The following is a 24,850-nucleotide window of genomic DNA, read 5'->3' as shown; positions in this document are numbered from 1 at the left end:
AGGCATTACTGCAGTGGTAAAGATTTGAAGAATGATGTAAAAATGGTATCAAGAACATGGTATAAAGGAAACCTGTTTGAGACTGGGGTTCAGTATCCCTCACATCACATTGAGCAGGCATTCCTCCAAGCCTTCATCACTTTCCATATTCTTAAAATAGCCCCACAACTGCCCTCCCATATTCAACTTTTGCAGCCTCCCTCTGACCCATTCTTTCATGTTCACATCACCTTTGCTAAAGTCCTTCAGGAAACTCAATGCACTAAGAATTAAATTCAATTGGTCTCTGTCCTCCTTTCACACCTCATCCTCTACTTCTCTCCCCAACACTCATCCCACCCCAAGCATGCTGTATTTTCAGTGTGTATCTATGTGTCTGTTATAGTCATATACATAAGTGTGTATGGGGGGTGGTTAGGACATGTACAGAGCACACACCATGAGCCCTGTAATTCTCTAAATGATTTTGTGCATGAATTTATTTAATCCTATCATTTATCATAATAGGGAAGAACAAATCTGACTCCCTATTAGATCTGTTTCTTTTACCTTTGCATTCTATTGCTTTTGCTTTAAAAATGTTGCGTATAGGCTGAAATACACAGGATAGCCCATATTCAAGACTCTGACCTTCAACTGTATAACACTTTCTCATTCATATAAAGATAAAGAGTTGCAGAATAGAGAATAGCACTTGTTTTGTTGGAGGTTTACAGGAACATCATGACCTGACCTATGCAGAGAGCTGCAAGAACAAAGGATTCAAACACCAAGAAGTTTTCAACAACCAACCACACCCCTCCCACACCTGGGCTTTAAAAATGCTTTGCTGAAACCCTGAGGAGAGTTTGGAAGTTGGGGGCACAAGCCACCCATTCTCCTTGCATGGCCCTGCAATAAACTTTTCTCTGCTCCAAACTCTGATATTTCAGTTTGTTTGGCCTCACTGTGTGTTGAGCACATGATCTTACATTCTTACTTTCAGTAACACTATGAGGAATGCGCTGTTTTTATTATTGCTGTTTTACAAATAAGGACACTATGGCAAAAGGAGTACACAGTTTGCAAATGACTGAGCTGTGAATCCAACCCATCGCATAGGACTTAGCCGTGTTTTGAGTGTGCTGAGCACCTTCCCAAGTGCCACTCCTCTCTGGTTGATCCTCTAACACCCAGCTCATCAGTCTAGTGCTGAGCCCTTTCCCTAACAGCTTCCTCCCATGAGTTAGTCTCCCACTAAGCACCCTGCCACTCCCTCAATAATTCACCTCCCGACCAGATTTTGATACTTGGTCGTTTCCAGCTCTCCAGCAGGACAGTGCATCCCTTGAGAAGAGGGCTTCAGTGTGTATTAATCTCCTCATTAATTCAGAGCTGAGCACTTCCTGTGAAATGACTTAGTGACCTAGTGCAGTACCTATGTCTGAGGACGATGCTACCAATGGTCCCATGACTTCCTCTCCCATTACCTCCACCACCACCCTACAAGAGCCAGGTTGCCTATCCACACTCAAAGAGTTCATTTCTCTGGAGGCATGCACTCAGCCACTGGGGACATGATTCCTGAGTTATTCACAGATGTTCAGGAGAGCAGAGATGAGAGGCTCTCTTTAGAGAGCTCAGAAGGGTGGCAGCTTTCCTCCTAACACCACTGAAGTCCAATGAGAGAAACACTTTGCCAATCTAAGAGAACTCAGACAAATACCCTGGACCTTTGCAATATTAATTAAGTCACACGCAAAATTCATCAGCCATTTCACAGATGGAGAAACAGTGTAAAAAATGTGTTTAACAAGGATTAAAGTTTTCCCCCACTGAATACTTAGTAATTCCCCCAGACACAGGAGCTATTTGAAGTATTCAGATTCCAAACTTGGCTACAACAGATTTTAAATGATAGCAATAAGGGACCACATTTTTATAGTGTTGCTTTTAAGAAAAACAATTCTATCATATGCTGGGTTTTCCTCAATAGATATTATCATAACCCCTTTGTCCTGATCCTTTCCTTGAGTACTTAATTTGAAGCATGGGGTCTGGTTATGGAGATCCACATCTTCAGTAATGTTTTACATGCATCTTGAAACAAGATTCTCTTTAACAATATGAAAAAGAAACAGGAAAAAAAAATGAAGAAAGTGTTGCAAGGTGCATAAAGTTTAAAGAACGATCCTATTGGCAAATGAAGAAGTGTGTGATCATCTCAGAATATAGTTTTAAGGGCACCAAGAAAATAACTAACAAAACTAAATATATCCTCTGCATTCTCTATCACAGCTTTTCTAAACCACTCGTACAGATTTCTTCCTTTGGATTAAGCATTCTCTGGGGAAAAAGAAACTAATTAACATATTTTTGCCTAATTTAAAGTTCTTCTTAACAGCCTTGGAGGTCCATATTGTTCCCCATTTGTAAAAAGGAGAAGCTGAAGCTCAGGAAGATTATGTACCTTGCCCAAAGGCATACACACAATAATGAGTTTTTTGACACTGAAGCCCTAAATGTTTCCTCATTAGAAAATGGGGGGGGGGGTTGGTGTGACGATTACATGAGATGAGCACCTCATGGACAGGGAGACTGCATGCCTCTGTCCAGGGAGAATCAGGCATGACTGGGGAGTGTGTATATGAGTGTGTGTATAAGGAAGAAAATTCCCATTTAAGGAAAGATAATGTTGAATGGAAGCTTTCTTTTCCTTACAAGTTGATATTAATTTCCTTGTGGTCCCTGCTCTTTGCACTTGCTCTTATATTCAAGACCAAGTTCAATCAGAGCAGTAGCTCTCAACTTTAGGGTAGACATGCAATGCCCTCCCTGCCCTCATGACCTCCACTAAGCCCTATCCTGGTCGATTTCCACCCAGACATTCTCGTATTTGAGCCTTTATGGAGCCCCCTCCACATGGCATGGTCGGTGGTCAGCACAGGTGGACAGCAGTGAACTCAGTAGAGGTCCCTGGTCTCAAGGGCTAAGCTGGAGACAGCACCACACAATTACACAGTCCTGGGGAGAGATGAGCACTGGATGCTGGAGAAGCCCAAAGGAGGATGCCTAACCTCTCCAGGAGGATATAATGCATCGCCTAAGTCCTGAGGGATGCGCAGAGGTTAGGCAGGTAAGGTGTACAGAAAGGGCGTTGCCAGCAGAGAGAAGTAGCCTCCCATTCCTGAAGATGAGATTTCAGATCCACAAGGAGTCTGACTTGTTGGACCAGTGATTCTAGAAGTGTGCTGTCTGCACCCTTGTTATCCCCAGGGAGCTGGTTAGAAGTACAGGATTTAGGACGTCACCACAGACCTAGAAATCAGAAACTCTGGGCTTGGAACCCAGCCGTCTGCATGTGGTCAAGCCCTCTAGGTGATTCTGATACTCAATGAGGTTTGAGAACCTCTCTGGTAAAAGAAAGCCAGGTCAATGGGGAGTCAGGAGGCTGGGGAGAGACTCAGGGGTTTGTAATGGAGGATCCTATTAACAATAAAATAAGGAGTTTTAACGGTACACTGAGATGAATGGAGAAATAACTGTCAAAGTATTTAAAGTAGGGAAAGTGCATGGCCAGTTTGGGTTTTGAGAAAATAACTCTGGATTTTAGAAAGTTCTTCCATATTATTTATTTGGTCAGTGCACATTCCAATCCTGGCTACCCAAACCTTTCCCTCTCAGTGGAATTACCTGATTTTGTTGTCTCCTGCCAAGGTGACAAAGCCCTAATGTGGACTTTTGGGTGTTCACTTTTTCCTGCCCTTAATACATGGTGACCACGCATCAGAGTTTCTTTTTTTTTTTTTCCCCCAAACATATAATGCCAGCCAGAACACAGCTGTTAGATATTTGTTTCCTGGAGTGGACCATTTCTCCCTCTTTCTCAAAATCGATTTTTAGAATCTCATTATAATGAACTCAATTTGTGGTTTGATAAGATGGTCACACATTGGCCGACTGCACTAGAATATTGAGGTTAGGTAGATCGTAAACCCAAGGAGTCTTCAGGATAAGGGCAGGTCCTCCAGCTCACAAACCTCTCCCTTTAGATCAAGATAAATCCAGCACACACTCCCTCCATCCCAGCAGTACTGAGAAATGTCAGTACTTGGCTGACTTCCCACTGGGCCCATAATTGCTGACCCAGCTGTCATAGCTTCTCGTCTGAGAAAGACAGAGTTCTGGAGGCATATTCTGGCGTATCTCATGGATGTTGGTAGCTTGTCAACAAACTAGCTAAAAAAAGGGCTCCACTGAATAAAAGACTCCAAGCTTGAATCCCCAAGTGAGCTGAAAAAGGCTATCGTGTGTGTTTGTGACACGAAGTCTGTTTTCTCACGAGAAGGAAAGCTGGAGCTCTAAGTTGACAAGAGAAACCATCCATTCATCTTGAGAAAATCAGTGCCGCTCACTCTGGGGCTGTTTGCAGTAAACATGATTTTCAATACAATTACAGTGCAAAGCTTATCTCATGATACGTTATATAAGAAAAGTGATTATTATTCAGACCATACATTGCACTGAACACTTGAGGGCTTTGGTTAGCAATCCACAGACCACAGAGGTTTCCACAGTCAACTCAAATTTACAGAGATTCTCCACCAACTCTGTGACTTTTCCAGGCCTTATCAGAGGCCCATGATAACCTCAGATGAACTGTGAAAACAATGTAAGTTTCCAAAACTAACCATGACAACTCCTAAGAATAGCTTTTCTTACAGAATTTCTGATGTGTCTGTGCATGAGAGCAATTTGGAAAAACAGAATAGGTCTTAAGAAGACAACATAAAGAACAGTCGTAGTACAAAAAACAAAATCTAAACTCTAAATTTTAATCCTAACTTTAATCCTAACTTTTTGCTCTGACAGTCACATTTGCTTTCTTAAAACATCTAGGTTTTTCGGCAATCTTATACTTGTAGACACCTCTTGTAATAGGGAAGAATAAATCTGACTCCATATTGGATCTGTTTCTTTTACTTTAAACTTTGTATTCTATGGCTTTTGCTACAAATGAATCACTAAAGAGATGCTACCTATAGCTTAAAGTATACATGATGGCCCATGTCCAGGAACTCTGCCTCCTGTGTCTGAGCTTAAGCTAAAATACATGTATTTAAGCTCACAGGAAACATCCTGACCAGGACCACTTGTGAATGGCTGCAGGAAGGAAGAAATTAACCCATCCCCTCTGGAGTCTGGCTGGAACTAGGAAATGTGTGCAACAACTTACTGCCTTTTTGCTTTACCTCCCCACCTCCCCCTCTGAAAGAAACTAGCATCCAAACCTGGGCAAGATGGTTCTGTGGAACACTAGTCCACCATTTTCTTGGTCTGTTGTCTTATGGAATAAAGTTGCTGCTCCTTGTCCCAGCAGCTCATCTCTCTATTTATTGGCCTGTCGTGCAGTGAGCAGTACGAGCTTGGACTCAGTAACACTCTGAGCACACCTAAAATGTGCAGTTCCACCGAGCTCTTCACTGACTACAAGACCAAGCCAAATGAATGTATTTATTTTAGGGAATTCCCTAAAATAAATCTTTTAGCAGATAATTCTTTTAGTAGTAGAAATCTTTCCATTTGTTTATTCTCAAGTGCCTTGGCAGTTATTGGGTATATTCTATACTCTTTTTGGTCACTGTGCTGAACTGTGAGATGCAAAACCATTGCGACATGGGCTGTCCCACTCAGGGACTCAGACACGATAACACTGACAAGGCAAATGAATCACTCTGCTGGTATAGGATGCAATAAATGGAAGTGTAATTATACCTACAACTTATTACCCAAAGAGGGGGCTTGGGAGAGTGAAAAGGGGAGCAGATAACAAAACTGAGATGACAAGCATGGACTAGAATAATATGCAGCAGGCTGGGACGTAGGGTCACCCCAAGGTGCAGACAGGTTAACAGAAGGTTTCAGCAGAGGGGTGGTAATGTTTCATAAATCCTGTTCACAAGTTCACAGAAGGAATGATCAAGGCAAAGGCTGCTACTGAGCAGCTCACCCTTGTGAAAAGAGCATAATTCAATTATGAACTGCTCCCTTGTTTCACATGAGCCTCAGTGATCTTCAGCCACAACATACTATAATAGGGAAGAACAAATCTGACTCCATATTAAGTCTATTTCTTTTCTTTTAACCTTTGTATTCTATTGCTTTCGCTTCAAGTTAATGTAGAATGTTGTCTACAGCCTGAAATATACAGGATAGCCCATTCTCAAGGCTCTGACCTTTAAGGGTGTAAAACTTTTCCATTCATATAGAGATAAAAGTTACAGGAGCATTGTGACCTGAGCTGCGTGGACGGCTGCAAGAACAAAGGATTCTGCACCACGAAGTTTGCACCAACCAATCACACCCCTCCCTCACCTTGCCTTTAAAGATGTTTTGCTGAAAACCTTTGGGCAGTTTGGGGGTTTTGAGGAGCATGAGCCACTTGTTCTCCTTGCATGGCCCTGCAATAAACTTTTCTCTGCTCCAAACTCTGATGTTTCAGTATTATTTGGACCCACTGTGCATTGAGCACACCAACTTGGGTTCAGTAACAACACAATTGCTCCCTGAAAGTGTTCCCATAATGAGACATTTAAATAAGTGTCAAAATGGGAGGAGAGCTACCATCGCCCCTCTGCCCCCGACTATTTGTTATTTTGTCTAAAATAAAAGATTGATCATGTTTTTACATTTAGGGAAAATTGAATGCTCTTTGTTAATGATTCTATCTGGGCAAAATCTACAGAACTTAGTGCCAGGAGGCCAGGGGGAGAATCACAGCAAATCACTCCAGTGACAATTTCAACAGGAAGTAAACATAAAACAAACTGTATGAGGCAAGCCCTTGGCATTTGTGTGGGAACCCACTGCTGCATTAAGTGGTTGATCTAAGTATTAGGTCATTTTTCCTTTTATGTTTTCCTTTAAAATGATCACTGTTAGCATATGGGTCATGGAACTCAGAGGGATATAGCTGGTCAAATCACACCCTGGGCAGCAGGACATTAATTCATCAGGAAACTTGTTATCTGTGGGTTTTCCTTTCATTTGTTAGCCTTACAAAAGACTTGGTTTCTTCAACTTCCACTACGACCATTTACTTGTCTGCTTTTCGAAGTTACTAAAAATCCTTGAGTTCCAAAAAAGCAGAGGTTGTGTTACTTATTTCTGTCTCCAAAGCTGAGCAGAGGGGGGAGGGGGGTTACTGAGTAATGTTTATTGTCTGTTGAAGGGATTTTAAGACTGAATCAATCAGTGAAGCTGTTTAAGATAGATCAGAAAAGTTGACTTAAGGTAGCATACTGCAGTGTTTCTATTTAACATGTTTTTATTACATATATACGTGTATTTGTCTCTTCACAGAAGAGATTGTTCAGTGATTCCTAGATGAACTAAGAGAAAGAAGAGTAGGCAGATCTCATTCTTTTTAATTAACTTATTTTTAAGTAATTTTCTGGGCCATCATTTCCTTATCTATAGAATGAAAGAGTTGCAATGAATGATAAAATGCTCTGATTTCCAAAGTGGGATTCAGGGCTTCCACAGGGACCTCCAAGCCCCCAGGTCTGACTGCTGTCACCCCATACCTCCTCTTCCCCAGGGCTTGCATGCTATAAACTCAGCCTTGAGGTTCCCTGCGATACGGCCACATGGGTCTTGGCATGCCAAGGATGAAATATACGACTCTGTGGTCTCTACCATGTGTGATAAATGGCCCCAAATGATGAGACCAACAACAAAGAGGGCAGCTGAAGCTAGAATGACAAAGAGATTTACATGGGGAAAGAGAATATGACTTCAACTCTGAGCCTGATGAATTTTGCATGACGCAACTTGGCAATAATTAACCAAACAGGAGCCAGTCTGTTTTGTGCGAAAAGAAGGTAACTGGAGATAGAAAATGATGGCTGTAATTTTTAATGAGGGAAGCCTGACAGATCATTATACCTTATCAGAATTTATATAATGCTTTTAAAATTGATTAGTGTTCCTTGTTTAAAAGAAATTCAAAAGAAGACCCCGGACAGAAGTCCACATAGCCTGAAGTCTCCAGATGGCCTGATGAAGGTGTTGGAATCTTTAGAAACCTGGTATGTAAAAATGCTTACCCCCTTCTTTTGAGGTACAGGTGGCTGTGTGGTCCTGAATAAGGAGGGAAAGGTAAAATAGGGAGAAGTTTGGTAACCAGCTTAATTATCAGATGAAGGTAATGATGAACACAGCTAACACTCTGTGAATGCTTCTCACATGCCAAGCACTATTTTAAGTAATCTGCATATATGAAATGATCACTACTATTACCGTTCCCTTCATCAAAAAAGAAACTGTGTCCACAGAGGACCTAAGATTGTCCGAGATTATACAATCGGTGGGTGATAAAGCTAAGTTTATATCTCTGGTGGTTTAAGTGTAGAACCCATCTGTTTAATATTACCACAGCATACTGCCTTTAAACGTGTTTACGTGACACTGAAAATCCTTAAGATTAGCAATCACAGACATGAAAATGACAGTGTTGCCTAAGATGAACTGACTCTCAGAGTTCAAAGAGGATTTTGCTACAAGAGTTTTAAATTTTGGCTCCATATAACACTTACCTAGGAACAGAAAAAAAATGCTTATGCTGGGGCCCTTACAGTGATTATGATTTAGATGGAGTACGGTCAGAGTACGTATTTACAAATATATATCCCCAGGTGATTCTTATGTAGAGTTAGGTTTCAGAACACAAGTAAAAAATCAAGGAGTGTTAGCCCAGGAACTCCTGGACTGGGCAACAGCTAAACTTTGTCCCTTGACATCTTAACTACATATGCTCAGGAATTGTAGGTTGCTCACTTTGGTCTTGTGAATAAAAAATATTATGAGTATTAGAAAATTGAATATAATACTTTCCCTCTAATAAAATTTCCCCATGTCATAGGACTAAATACTTCCACACATATAGTGGAAAGCCCAAGGAGATAGGAACAGTACAGACTGTGCCACTTTGGGGAAGTTGTTCATTCAACATTTTAATTGATTTAATTGAAATGGGCCTTGTTCTGTGCTGAGAACTGGGTATCTAAGTAGGTATGGTCCTTAACCTTGTGGAGCTCATAAACCGGTAGGTGAGACGGGTAATTCACAATGAAATGCACATGTAAACAGCTATTAGAAATCTATTTATCGGTCCATCTAATGTCTTTCTCCTTGTCTTTTTCTACATAGAGATAGAGATAGATATTCTACAGATAGATGATAGACAGATAGATAGATAGTGATTGCTATACACTGAATGTTTGTATTCACCCAAAATTCATAAATAACATGTTGAAACCTAATCCCCAATGAGATAGTATTTGGAGGAGGGACCATTGGGAGATCCCTGAGGAACCCTCAGGGGTGAAACCCTCATGAATGAGTTAGTGGCCTTATCAAAGAGGCCCCGGAGAGATCCCTTGCCCCTTCTACCAGGTTAGGACTTAGTGAGAAATGACCATCTATGAACCAAGAAGTGAGCCCTCACCAGACACATCAGTTGCTGTGCCTTGATCTTGGATTTTCCAACCTCCAGAACTGTGAGAAATAGATTTATCTTGTTTATAAGCCACTCAGCCTATGGTGTTCTGTTAGAACAGCTCAAACAGATGCTTTGAAAGAAAAGAATGGTATGTCTTAAGATAGAAAAATAAGAGTAACCTTATTTAAATTGGGACTCAATGGGCATCTGTCTGAGAAGATGATTATAAAGCTGAGGCTTATTAAGAGATGAGCTGAAGAAGTCAGAGGGAGGGAGGAGCATTCCAGCTAGAAGGTCCTGAGATAGGTGAGAACATGACATCGCAGAGGGCAGGACAGAGGCCAGTAGTGTCTGAGCCCAGAGAAGACAGGATATTGCTGGACAGTAAGGCCAGTGAAGTGGGCAGAGGCCAGGTCCTCCAGTCCTGTTCTTTTTTCACAGAACTTTGTTCCTAAGTGCAGGCAGAAGGCATCAAAATGTTTCCAGCAGGAAGTGGTTCAGCTCTGTATTTCATGATGATCCTGCAGGCTGTCTCAGAGATAATGGACTAAAAGAAAAGAGGAGTGAAAGTAGGTTGCTATGTTAAAAATTCAGATGATAGATGATGTAATTGAACTAAGCTAGTGACTGTGATGATGAAAAGAAATGGAAGTATTTGGGATGATTTTTGGATGTAATACCGATAGAACTTGCTGTTGAATTTACTGTGGGAAGTAAGGGAAAGGAAAGATTTCAAGAAAGATTCTCAGGTCTGGTTTGGGCAACTGGTGTATTTATTGAGATGAGAAAGACCACAAGAAGATGCTGAGTGTAGTCGGAGTTGATTAAGAGTTCCCTCTGGGATGTGTTCAATTTGAGCTGTTTATGACATGACCAAATTGAGACATCAATCAGGCAAATGAATACATATTTTTAGAGCTCAGAAGAAATATTTGGCTCAGGATGCAAATTGCCTCATTTATCTAAAGTCACTTCACCTTTATAAAATTCAGTTTTCCTTTCTATATACCTAGGAGTAGTAATTCTTATCTACAAAGGTTCTTGTGAGCTTTGGCATGTGTGTTGCACCACACTGTGCATCGTAACTGACAGTGGGGGAGGGGGTGTTGATGGTGATGCTGGTGGCATTCCTAATGGCAATTGCTAATTTAATGATGAATAACTGACACCAATAGGGAAGATACTGGCTCTCTCTCCCAGGAAGAGTAGACATGAATTACAACTAAGAATGATTCTCCTCATTTTCCCATCTCTTCTTCTATCACAGTCTCTATAAAAGATGATTTACTTAAGACAATTCTACATTGACATCTCCATTTCATGTGTGCATCTTTATATCAGCAACTCAACAATGTAGCAGGACCTATGTCCTTTATTTGCTTGGTTCACCGGCATGAATGTGTTTGACCAAAGCCTAATCAATCTGAAAATTGATCAGAGAGAGAAAACACTCATGGAAAACTTAAAAACCAGATGCCCTCGTTGACAATAGAGGTGACACAGGTGGAAAAATGGTAATGTAGGAGGTATTTGCTAATTCTTAGGAGAATATAATGTAGCAAGCTAGGCTGTCAGATATCCATCCATACATGGGAGACATGGCATAGCCAGAATGAACTTGACAGACAGCAAGAGGGCATAACTTGTTCAGAATAACTATCTATAAAGATGCGACAATTATCTTCTTGGTTTACCACGGAATTATTGACATTTGCTCCATGGAATTAGTAGTAATCATAATAGGGGAAGACCTCATGTGTTTGGGTCTTTGTAGAATGCAGAGGCAGGTCACATCAATCCTACTCTTGAGCAGAGAGAGAGAATCTGAAAATGGCAGGAAATTGAGATCCCGAAGATTATGACAACAGAAGTGAAAGCAACAGCAAACAGAGATCTGAATCTGAGATGAGACGGCCCTTGCCTGGTAGAGAATATGATTAATGTTTCCCCAAAAGACCACTTATACTGGCAATACAAGAATGTCTTCTATGGATCTGCACCTACATTAATACTAGCTGTCACTTACTAAGCACAGACTCTTTGCTAGATACTCTGCTCAAGGCTTGATACATCAAAACTCAAAAATGACATAGTCGTCTTTAAAATAATTACCACTCTCATTTATAGATGAGAAACAGAGGCTCAGAGAAGTCAAGAGTGTTTGCAGGAAGGTTCATCTTTTTAAGAGCAGACCATTTGTTCAAGTGTTCATATCTGAACACACAAAAGAAATCTGTTTCTCTGAACCTCATTGTGACCATGGCAAAAAGATGGTCCTGGGGATGTGGAAGCAAAAGGAACCTTGGTAAAGTGGAACAGCCACCTTGACATTTATAAAAGGGGATGAAGGCAATCAAAGAAAAAATATTTAAAAAACATAAATACTTAGGGAAAATGGAGACATGCTTTTACTTCTAGAGATTTTAAAACGGAATATACCAGAATGGGTTTAGGAGGCTCCAAACACCTTCAATTTAGGAATTACAACCATGATATTCTCAATTATTCAATGAGAAAAAAATGTGAGGTAGTAAAGAAACCATGTATAAGGAAGATTCTCATAAGCTCAAAATTTTCATTTCCTATAAAATATATAGAAAAGAGGACCCATTAAAAAGAGTATAAAACTGATGAATTGGGAGATTGGGATTGACATATGTACACTAATATGTATAAAATGGATAACTAATAAGAACCTGTTGTATAAAAAAATAAATAAAATAATTTTTTTAAAAAGAGTATATAATTTTTTTAAAACAATTACAATAAAAATTTTCGGAAATGAGTAAGGATGGTTAGGCTTTTGAGCCAAAACATTAAATATCCGGGGAGCATATAACAGTTGTCAGACACTGATCTAGGTCTCAGGTAGCAGAATTAGGACATGATTCCATCATGCTCTATAAAGAGACTAGTTATTAGGCAAGGAAGCACCAGGTCATTTTAATTTGACAAGATAGGACCTAGAATTGAAGCTCATAAAATGAGGTCACATGATAGGGCCTGGGAGTCAGAAACCAGGTTACGTTTGATCTGGGTGGTGAATGGCCATCAGGAGTCGTCCCAGTGAAGGGGAATGAGGATATTTCAGAAAAAAGCAGCAGCTTAATCCAGCGAACCCACTTTTAGGTGTATATCCGGAGAAAACTATAATTCAAAAAGATACATGTACCCCAATGCTCATAGCAGCACTATTTACAATAGCCAGGACATGGGAGTCAAATAGGAAGAGACAGATGCCAAAAAATAAGTATACAATTAACTTATGAAATGCAATCATAAAGAAGGTTCCAAAGGAAAAATACAGGACTTAAAGAAGTCCGGAAAAAGGTCTTATTTTCCTTAAAGCCCCAGAGCTTTGTATGATTCATAGTATATCTCAAGTGCTAAATGAATGTTGTTAACTAAATAAATAAATGACTGAATTAATGATTTTATCTCAAGTGCTAAATGAATGTTGTTAACTAAATAAATAAATGACTGAATTAATGATTTTATCTCAAGTGCTAAATGAATGTTGTTAACTAAATAAATAAATGATTGAATTAATGATTTCCAAAATGGTAGAACTTTGTCTTCAGAAATTATCAAACTATTAAATTTCTACCAGTCTTTAGCAACACACTCAAATGGAATTTTGAGAAAAAGATTCATGAGGCAAAAGAAAAAAATCAGTTCCCTAGAAAGTACAGTGGGTGTATTAATGGTAAGTAATTCCAGAATAATAACATGGTGGCCTATGCTGAGACAGTGAGACTGACCTGATGTATGCATCCATCCATTCCACAGATATTTATTGAATGCGTATTTGTGTCTAATGCGTGCTGGCACTTAACAGGCAGGGTGCTTGCCCTCACGGCACTTACATTCTAGTGCAGGGACTCAGAAAGACAAACAATCAACCAGTCAGCCAGAACAAACAAACCAGATTGTGGTTTGTGGCAGGCACCAGGAAGAAAATAAAAGTGAGCCATGTAACTGTGGGTTAATGGTTGGTGCACAGGAATCAGTGCAGGTCACTTTGAAGGCTGATCCGAGCAGATTTCTCTAAGAGGTGATATTAGAATTGAGAATCATATTGACTGAAGGAGATGACCATGTAAATCCTGGGAAAAACTCTTCTGTGCCTAGGAAACAGGAAAAACCTGTCATATGTCAGCAATAGGAAGAAAGCCTGCATGGACAGAAAAAAGTAAAAGGAAGCTAAAGAGGTAGGCAGGGTACACTCAAGGGATTTTACTTGCCAGTAAGAGCTTCAATTTTAAATGAAGTAGGCAGTGGAATGATATGATTTTCTTTCTTATTTATGAAGATCACTTTGGCTACGTTGGCATGAAAAACAGGTTTGTGGAGATACTGGCATGACCAGGATGGAGTCTATTTAAATGCTCCAGGTGAGGACTGACAGGTGCAGTTACTCAGGGAAGCAGGACCAGTGCATGGATTTAGAATGTGTTTTGAAAGAAGGAACTGGGAGGGCTGCTATGAACCATAGATGCAGAGCGAGGAGTAGAGATTCTGGGAAAGGAGAAATCGAGGCTGCCTCCTAGGTTTCTATTCTAGCAAATGGCTGAATCATGCCATTTATTGAGACGGGAGATGTGGAAGAGCAAGTTGTTGAGAGAATGGTAATCCAGGGTTCTATTTATGCTGTAATAAACTTGAGATATTTATTAGATTTCCAAATGGAGACAGCGAACTTATTGCATATATAATTCCAGGGGTCAGGCCAGGAGATACAGATGTGGAGGTGATCAGTATATGGATGGCATTTGAGTTCATGGAACCCTGTGAATTTAGCTGGGCACTGGTGGGGGCCAGGGGTGGATGGAAAGTAGAAGTCTTTGGAGAAAACCATAATTCAAAACAATGCATGCACCCCAGTGTTCATAGCAGCACTATTTGCAATAGCCAGGACATGGAAGCAAGCTAAGTGTCCATCAACAGATGAATAGATAAGGAAGATGTGGTGTATATATACAATGGAATACTACTCAGCCAATAAAAAGAATGAGATAATGACATTTGCAGCAACATGGATGGACCTAGAGATTATCATACTAAATGAGGTAAGCCAAACAGAGAAAGACAAATAACACATGGTAACGCTTATATATGGGATTTTTTTAAATGATGCAAATTAACTTATATATAAGACAGAAATAGACACACAGCCATAGAAAAATACTTATGGTTGCCAAAGGGGAAAAGGGGGGAGGGATAAATTAGGAGTTTGGGATTAACAGATACACACAACTATATATAAAATAGATAACCAACAAGGACCTACTGATAGCACAAGGAACTATACGCAATACCTTGAGTAATAATCTATAAGGGAAAAGATTCTGAAAAATAACATACACACACACAAACTTGCACACGCATATATATATATATATATATATATATGTATGTGTGTGTGTGTATATATATATATATATATATATTAATCACTTTGCTGTACACCTGAAACTAACACAACATTGTGAATCAACTAAACTTCAATAAAATTTTTAAAAAAGAAAGTAGAAGTCCTGAGACAGAGTCCTGAGAATGAACAGAGCAAGATAAAAGAGAAAGCTGGTTTTTAAAAAATGGAAATATCTAATTGAACCAAATCCTACTGAGAGGTGAGTGAAATGAGAAAAGTGACCACTGGATTTTAGCTACATGGAGGTCACTGGTGGACTTGACTAAGCTAGTTTCTGTAGAGCAGTCTGCATGAGTCAGGGTCCCCCCCAGAGGCATAGAACCAGCAGGTTCTGTACACAGGTTGATTCACTGCAAGGAACTGGCTTATGTGACTGTATGGGTTGGCGAGGCAAGTCTGAAATCCCCTGTAAGGACAGACTGTCAGGAGGGGTGGGCTGGAAGCTCTCTGGTAGGAGGTGAAACTGTAGTCCCCAGGCAGGAATTCTTCTGCCTCCAGGGAAAATATTCAGCTCTGATCTTAAAACCTCTCAACTGACTTCATCAGACCCACAGACTACCAAGCATAATCTCCTTCACTTAAGGTCAAATGATGTAGATGTTAAAATAAGCCCATCACAGCAACACCAGGATTGGCGTCTGGCTGAATCACTGGGACTAGAGCATCCCAAGTTAACACATGAAACTGACCACCACATGTCTAAAGACTGATTGGAAACAGCTGCAGTGGGAAGGGAGGGGAGAAGTGGAAACAGTAACTAAAGACAACTTTTGGGGAGAAGCTATTCTGTGAGGAAGAGGGGAGAGGAGAAAGGTAGATAAAGAGAACCATCGGGCTTTCGTAGTTGTTGTTTTGTTTTATGGCTTATGCAGGCAAGTTTTATGTTTATCAGAATGAACCAGTAAAAAAGGGGGATAAGATGATGTTGAAAGGGAATTTTTGATCCAGAAGACACGCTGAGGTTTTGGTTTTATATACAACCTGAGAGAGAGGGATGTGTTCTTTTTTCCCAAAGGAAAAGCACAAAGCCCAAGGACTAGTGATTGAAGATTATAGAGTACCAGCTGGAAGATCATCCCAGAAAAGGGTGTTCTGTGTCCAACAGCTTCCCAAGGGGGTTAACTTCCCATCACTCACACTGTTTACCTGAAGGTAATTCATCTCCTTATAGGATGCACTTATTAGATGCAGAACTTTCCTGGAGAGGATTCCATGTAGGACAAAGCTACCTCAATGTCAGGAGCCCTTTGCTTGGTCAAGATCTGGGCTTTAGCAGATCTGAGAACATTTTGTGTGTGTGTGTGTGTGTGTGTGTGTGTGTGTGTGTGTGTGTGTGTGTGTGTGTGTGTGTGTGTGTGTGTGTGTGTGTGTGTGTGTGTGTGTGTGTGTGTGGTATGCGGGCCTCTCACTGTTGTGGCCTCTCCCGTTGCGGAGCACAGGCTCCGGACGTGCAGGTTCAGTGGCCATGGCTCACGGGCCCAGCCGCTCCGCGGCATGTGGGATCTTCCTGGACCGGGGCATGAACCCGTGTCCCCTGCACTGGCAGGTGGACTCTCAACCACTGCACCACCAAGGAAGACCAACCTTTTAATCTTGTAGAAAATTTTGCATATTACAGTAGGCACTTTTCTTAAGTGATGGTTCCTCACTGTCATCAGATTCTCAAAGGGTTCCATCATCAGAAAAAACTAAACATGTTGCTCAAAGGTCTCTCTCTACCCTACAGTCTATTATTTAACTTGACACTATGAGTCTTTCTGTGCAAGCATGCAGAGCTATGGGCATTGAATACAAGGACAACTGCCAGGACAGAGAAAACAAATGTAGGAGGACATGTTAAAGAGAAATAGGATTATCACACCAAAATAGATGGCTGAAGTAATAATATAAATACACTTTTTATTTCAGCATGAATGCTTCATGTAGTACCTAAAAATAAACCTCCTAGTGTAATAGGGAAGAACAAATCTGACTCCATATTAGATCTGTTTCTTTTAACCTTTGTATTCTATTGCTTTTGCTTCAAGTTAAGAATGTTGTCTATAGCCTGAAATATTCAGCACGGCCCATTCTCAATGTTCTGACCTTTAAGGGAATAACACTTTTCCACTCTTTTAAAGATAAAAAGTTGCAGAACAGAGAATAATATTTGTCTTGTTGGAGATTTACAAGAACATCATGATGTGACCTATGTGGACAGCTGCAAGAACAAAGGATTCTGACACCAAGAAATCTGCAACAACCAACCATGCCCCTCCCTCACCTTGCCTTTAAAACTGCTTTACTGAAACCCTTTGAGGAGTTTGGGGAGTTTTTTGGGCACAAGCCACCTGTTCTTCTTGCTCGGCCCTGCAATAAACTTTTCTCTGCTCCAAACTCCAATGTTTCTGTTTGTTTGGCCGCACTGTGCATTGGGCACAGGAACTTGCATTCGGTAACGTTAGTAGTGACAACTGTTATCAAAAGAAGAGGTAGCATGGGAATCTGGCTGCCTCACAGATCCTGGGTTAGGAAGCACACACGCCTTGCCTTGTCGATGGCTATGCTTTTGGATGGAAGGGCTGGAGTGCAAGGCAGTCTCTCCTTGGTCTAGTGGTTTGTTGGAGCATCTGTTCTAAAACACATTCTTTCTGAAAGTACTTGTTCAAGATAAAGACAACCTTTTCGCATGTCATTCCCCTCTGTGCAGGACTTTATTTTTAGTAGAGACTCTATGTTCATAGTTTCCCTGAGGCGCTTGCTAACACTCAGCTTTCTTGGTCCCTCTCCCCAGAAATCACAACCCAGTATGTATGGGACAGGACCCAGGAAGGGCATTTTTAAGGAGCACTCAGTTGATCCTGATGTGAGCCTCCAGTAGATCACACTACGGAGAACAGTACAAGTGTATAACACATTAGGCACTCCTGTAACCATAAACAGGGATCTCTTGGACTAATTTATACTAAAGTGGTAGTAATCAAATTTGTTCATTCATGAGGGGTCATTGGGTTTTAGCATTATAAGCAGGAGATGTCCCTGCTAAGACAGAAAAACAATTTATTATGATGCAATTTTCGATTTCAATATAAAACCTGCAGAGAAGAGTTATAGGGATGGGAAACTTCCCTGCATAATTTTATTCTAGAGTGATTGCCAGTTCTACCGGTGTTTACAAGTTTCCTTATCTGCAGGATGGAGCTCTACTTTGAAATTCAACCAGAACAACTCACAGAGGGATGGAGGGCCTGCATAATTCTAAGACAGAAGCATTTCTTGTGTTACCCTGGGTTGAAATGTTTCTTCTCTTTCCCTTCTAGAACAAGGAAGGGGAGAGTTTTATAATACTTCACTGCACTTCTAGGAAAGAACTAAACTTAAATTATTTTAGTATTGCAAAGGCAAATGGTATCTCAAACTCCAAGAGCTCTTCATTTTGAACATTTTGTTTTGATAAACCCATAGCATCTTCTCACCACCAAGTGACTTCATCCCTAAATAACCTAAGAACTAGTAGATTTTGCTCTCTGCCCCACAGAAAACAAAGCAGTCGGGTTAGGGTGCAGCTGTGACTACAAAGGATATGAGATGACCCTGTTACTGAAGCTTAAGGCCAACCTTTAAAATAAGTACCACCTCTGAAAACAACGATCTACTGATGTTACGTGTCATCATTCCAAGGCAAGTGAAAAGGCTTTCTAACTCTTACTGACTGGGGATTCAAAGCCACTGACTTTGTCTCTGACCTTTAACTCTATGGATTTTGAATCACTCCTTCTGTATTAGGGTGTAGAGCATCACTCTTAAACATTGTGGTTAATGAAATAAATCTTGTACAGATTTAAAAAAAAGAGTTTTTCTACCTCTGGGTTGAATTTCACAGTTTCAAATATGCATAAGTCATTAAAGTGTAGAAATAACTTCAAAACGATTGAGATTGCATTCTCAATGTCAGTAACCGTGATACAGCTTGGGTCCCGTCACTCGCCAACACACACGTGTTGATAATCCCTGTGGGTACTTACTATAGGAGCATCCATAGACCTCAACCCTCATGCCGATCTTTCCACTTGGATTCCACTCCAGGGGCACAAAGCGAACGAACCGGGCTCTCACAGAGTGCAGTAACTTGTGGTGCATCACGCTGTCAGCGTTCATGTTTCCTGCAAAGGTCTGTGGGGAGAAAAGGAGGCCAGGTGAGGTCTGCGACACCATGGCAGCACCTTCACGGGAGCTCAAGGACCATAGGTGGAAACCCACCTATGTCACTCCATAAACTTTTAGAGAATATCTTCAACGTCTCAGATCTTACAAATGAAATCTGACTCTGGTGAAAATTCTGCATTATGTCCTATACAGTATTTTCTTTTCAGAGATACTGTACATTATTCTTTAAGAAACTCCCTCTTCCACATTCTATAAATAAGTCAATCTTAGTAAGTCATAAGACATCACATCTAAAAGCTATACAAAGTAAATAACACAGTGAGGTTCTGATACTCCTAATGTTCATAATCACTGCAGTATGGAAGATAACTGAAAAATCTCCTCTTAGAAGGGGAGGCTTTCACAGAAGTAATTGTTACCATTAATTGAAGCCAGTCAGTACACTAAGCACTTTCCATTATCATTATTACTGTTTTACACATTAAAAAGAAATCTGAAGCCTAGAGATACAGAAAGGAGGAGGGAAAAAAAATCTTCAAATCATCTAATTGGTTAGTAATTAGTCTATGATTCAATTCCAAAGTTGTCTTATTCCAAAGCCTATGGTTTTTCTACAGTGACACACTTTTCAACTATTCCGTTGTTAATTGCTCCATGAGGGAGAACAGGAGGCTCTGATTTTTATGTAATTTATATTCACATTTCCCTGTGAAGTTTAAGCAAAGGCATACACAGCATGGGAGATATTTGGCACACGAAAATTATGCCTCCTAGCCTTCATTTGGATGAATGATTTCTGGAGTAGAACTTTTTCTGCAGATGGAATCCAAAATCTCAAACCTAATCTTTTTTTCCCCCCACTGAGGTAAAATATGCATAAAATAAAATTTACCATTTTAACCATTTTAAAGTATATAGTTCAGTGGTATAAAGTACATTCACATTATTGGGCAACCATCACCACTGTCCATCCCCAGAACTTTCTCATCAGCCCAACTGTACCTCATCTTTAAGGTAGGATGTGAGTTAGCACATTGATTTGCCTGCTTCATTATGAATGAGCTATCATCTACCTTCTTTTCTGACTCAAATATTCACAGATAAAACCTGCATGCTAATGTCATATCAATACCAAACAATAAAAAGAAGATCCATTGGTTTCTCAAATGGCCAAAGAGAACAGCAAGTAAAGATGTATGTATGGAATGGAATCCATTTCAATGATCCAAACCTCAACCTTAATTGTCTCCTCATAACATCTGTGAATCTAGGGTACTTGAACAATCTGACATTTCTGCTGGACACAACACACCCACTGGCTAATAACTCTGATATTCTTCAATTAATAAAATCACTGTTAGATATCACATGGTGGCTTATGAAGAAGGGAGAAGCTCACTTTCTACTTTGCACCAAAACTCTGCTGCAAGAGAATGACTCGGAGGAGAAGAATTCCTTGAGATTCAAATCCAACATTCTTGTCTGTAGATTTGTCAAAGGTTTGGACGTTGTCTCAATCCAGAAACAGGGATTCTAAAATTATAGACTAAAATTATAGAAGGAGGTAAAAAGGATAATTAAACTATTGAATGTTTTTTTCTAACTTGTTTGCAGTACATTGCCCATTATAAGTGCATATGTGGTACATCTACCCGTAATTTCATAGAAGCAGTTATTTAATGAGGCTAGGACCACCAGGCCGGCCCTTGACTTCTGTTTTCAAGTTGTCCCACCTTTCTAGTTTGATCTTAACAGTTGGCAAAGAGGATGACTGATCCTTGCCACTTTTCACCCTGCTCCCTTTGCCTGGTTATGGCCTCTGAAGTAGAGGAACAACTCAAGGATTCAAGGCAACAGTAGAGAAAAACTTTCACCCCCATTTGGTATTGACCACAATTTGAGCTACAGTCATGTACTGATGTCCTATTCTCTTATCTTAGGAACTGTGTGCTCTTGCTCTTTCCAGGTTGTGTAACTGTACCACTGAAGAGATATTTACTTATTCCTCTGTATTCGGCAGTAGAAACGTCCTCTAGTGGGTATGAGTGTTTCCTCATTCCCATCCCAGCCCTGACACAACCTTTATCATGCATGTGCTCTTATGCAATCAATGCCCAAGTTGTCATTTTTCTCCTAGTCTCTGTGTCCTGACCCGAGCTGTCAGTTATCCTCCTGAAACTTGGTTGCTGTCTGGTCAGTTTAGAAAATGGAATTTTAAGTGAAGTCCTAACGTTAACCACTTTATTCTTTTTTTTTGGCTGCACACACATTTTGTGGGATCTTAGTTCCCTGACCAGGGGTCGAACCCAGGCCCTCAGCAGTGAAAGTGCAGAGTCCTAACGACTGGACTGCCAGGGAATTCCCTACTTTATTTTTTATTTATTTATTTATTTATTTTGTTTTTGCGGTACGCGGGCCTCTCACCGCTGTGGCCTCTCCCACCGTGGAGCACAGGCTCCAGACGTGCAGGCTCAGTGGCCATGGCTCACGGGCCCAGCCGCTCCGCGGCACGTGGGATCTTCCCGGACCGGGGCATGAACCCATGTCCCCTGCAACGGCAGGCGGACTCCCAACCACTGCGCCACCAGGGAAGCCCTCCCCACTTTATTCTTAGTTTACCCATATTAAAGTTATTTGCGATGCAAATCTCATTAAAGTCTCCAAACACACTGCTGAACCCCCATCCTAATGCATCACATGCGCCCCTGCTTATTCCCAATGATGGGATAGGTAAGAAGTGCCATAAGAAGTTACTGAGGAACTACCAAGACTGCAAAGAATGTCTTCAACGAAATGCCTTTCCCACTGGAGGGGCCAGTGCCTTCAGGGACCAGCACTGGACCTCGGGCAGAAAACGCTGGCTTCTCATAGGTGCAGAGCACAAAGGCCACAGCATCTGGATCTCTACCTCCACTTACCCCATCAAAATTAATTAACTTCATATCCCGTTTCTTCACCATTCTCCTAGTTTGATGAACCAGTGTGGTCCTCTGTTATCTGTATTAAAACTATTCCACCAATAACTCAAGCACAAATGGAGTTTATTTAATTTCAAGTGTTACAAGCACTGGGAAAGGGCACTGGTAAAGCTGTTTTTAAAATAGAAGTTGAAGGACTTTCTAATCACCATTGGCTTCTGCTTTAACAAGTAAGCATTATTGATTTGAAGGAAGTTTCTCAGTTAAGTTGCTCAAAACTCTTCCTAGAACAATAGAAACATTAGGTACACAACTGGCTATCCTCTTCTCTATGACAATGATGGTGTATGGGTCACGTTTTACTAGAAAATAAAATATAATCAACTAATAATGTAGAAATTATGTCTATCAATGCACAGATAAATAGAAATGTGGCTTTATTATCTACTGGCTTGGATGATCCAGACTGCTAGTTATTCTTGAGGATGTTATGCAGATAAAGATAAATATTTGTTTAAAAATGAGTATATGCTTATGACACCAAAGTCCTCCATTGCCATTGCTGTATTTGTTCGGAGTTCTGATTTTTGTGTGACTTCTGCTGAGTTATGTATAAAGGGTACTAAAGTGACTGTTGAGATGAGTGTCATATATCTATGTTTCCATCTCTGCCCTAAGAATTATAACACCAACATGTATGGCAGCTTGACCATACGGTACATGCCTGGAAAAGGCTGAAATACCCACTTATCAAAATCAGACTTTTCATACTCCACTAAAGCAAAAAGAAACAATGCTTTTGCCCTTCTTCAATTTCCGAAAAAGAAACTGAAAGCTTTCTGGACTTCCTCCTCAGTGAAATGGGGAACCGAGCATCAGAGTTGACAGGAGGACTTGGCCTCTTATCATAGGACCTGGCATTAAGGATAAATATTGCAGCAAGGGCGGGAGCCAGAGCAAGAAAGAGATTAACCAGCATGTCCAGGGTAGCCATGGAGCAACTGGAAAATAGAAAAACCAAGACAGAAAGGCTGCCCAGCTGGCCAGCCTATTATGTTCATCCCCATAGCTTTAATAGGTGATCTCCCCAACTCCTTTCCCCTGCCCAGCATCACCTGCCCTCCTATCTCACTTTATCTTCTTTCCTAAATGCATCACCACCTGAAAACCTAAATACATATATTTATTTACATTTCTGTCTCTGTCTCCATGGCACTGCAAGAATCACATGGCTTCTCCTAGAATCACAGGCAAGTAAACCATAGAGGTTTACTCAGTGAAGAAATGATCCACAGCCTTTGCTCCCCTAATTTGTTTCATTATACAGCCTATTACTTTTTTATGGAGCCTCTTAATTGTGCTCCATAGAAATGCAAACACAATGTCATAATAAGGGAAGTTCTTGTTCACGGCTTTTGGTGGACAAATCAAGAGAGGAGTTTTCAGACGTTTTCTCAATGAAGAGCATCCCTACTTAAAAGGGGAATGGAAACAATGACATATTAGAATTCCTTCTACTATCACAGCTCTTTAATGCTCTGGATTCTTGGACTAGGGCACTTCAGAGAGACAAAAAGAGAATAAAGGTTCCATGTACACAGTTAAGAAATCCTATGCTACCCAGTCTATCAGGAACTAGCCAAGGAAGGAGCATCAGAGGAGCTGGTGGATAGCTCACACTGTTCATATTTCTTCCTTGATGATAATCTGTGCCTACAAGGTCAAGTTGTTGAGCCCACAAGCTACCTGCAGACTGTGGGTCTGGTTCCTACTGTCCTATACAATATATTGGCCAAGACTGGTGCTCGCTCTAAAAGGAGCAAGTGATAACTAAAATGTTCTAAGATGATCTTACCATTATTTCCTCCCCAGAGATTTTCAGGCTCCCTTCCAATACCACTTTCTACACCAGCAGATAAGGTTCAATTTACCTGTCATGTAGGTGATTTTCTCCTAAGATAATTTAACTTCCCTGAATAGGGATCTTTGAAGAGACAGCAGACTGCCACTGGAAAAAGGAACATGAAATCAGACATCATGTGTCTGTTTTTTTTTTTATTATTATTATTCATTTTCGTGAGATTTGGATCTCAAACTAGCACTCTGCAGAGTGATTTCAACTTTGTGTCAGCCTCTGGCAAAACCACGTAATAGGCTATAAGTTCATCTGGATCTCCTTCTCTTCTCCCTCACTCCTTTGTCCCATTTTTGCTCTTAGCTGACTTTCAACTTTTTTTCTGTTAAATTGTCAGTAACTCAAGCAATGACCCTTCCTAGGGAAAACGCAGAATTTCCATTCTTAAAAGGGACACTTGAAGCACAAAGGAATAAAGAAGGAAGGGAGGGAGAAAAGGAAGGAAGGAAGGAAGGGAGGGACGGAGGGAGGGAGAATTTTATACACTAAAATAATTAATATCCTGATACTAGTTTGGCTAATAAACTGAGAAAAAATACCTGAATATTTGCTGCAAGCTCTGAGGTCTGCCCCTGAGTAGGTGAAAACCAAAGTCAATATCTGGTGATGGGTCCCCTACCTCCATCTACATCCCCACCTTCAACAGCTCTTTTCCGGGTACCACAACAGCCTCCGCACAATTCTCGTCCCTCTAGAGTTATTCCCCTCTAACCCATCTGACAAGAGAGTTCATTAGCTTTAAGATCAAGGAGAGACTTCCCTGTATGCTCTATAAAACCCCCTGTTTTCCAAACCATCTCCTGCTTCTTCTCTCCTCCCCAGCCCTCCTTCCACCATATCAAACTGCTACAGGTTCCCTCAAGCACACAAGCAAATGTTTCCTTTAAGCTGGTGATACTCTTTTGGTTTAGAGCTATTATCTCTTCTGCCACAGTAACACAACAGCAAAAAGTCCA

At 40.7% G+C, this 24,850-nt stretch overlaps 1 protein-coding gene across 2 annotated transcripts in view; it reads right to left on the bottom strand.

Moving 5' to 3' along the window:
* Positions 1-24,850, bottom strand: part of CNTNAP5 (contactin associated protein family member 5) — an 882,476-nt gene that overhangs the window by 461,869 nt on the left and 395,757 nt on the right. For both annotated transcript variants that reach the window (XM_060151536.1, XM_060151538.1), the window contains exon 4: positions 18,920-19,067. In XM_060151536.1, coding sequence (XP_060007519.1) covers positions 18,920-19,067 — 148 coding nt within the window. The remainder of the gene's footprint in view (positions 1-18,919; positions 19,068-24,850) is intronic.

This window comes from Lagenorhynchus albirostris, chromosome 6, assembly GCF_949774975.1.
Source record: "Lagenorhynchus albirostris chromosome 6, mLagAlb1.1, whole genome shotgun sequence".
Classification (NCBI taxonomy): Eukaryota; Metazoa; Chordata; class Mammalia; order Artiodactyla; family Delphinidae; genus Lagenorhynchus; species Lagenorhynchus albirostris.
The sequence above is the reverse complement of the archived record's forward strand: the minus strand, read 5'-3'. Positions and strand labels throughout refer to the sequence as shown.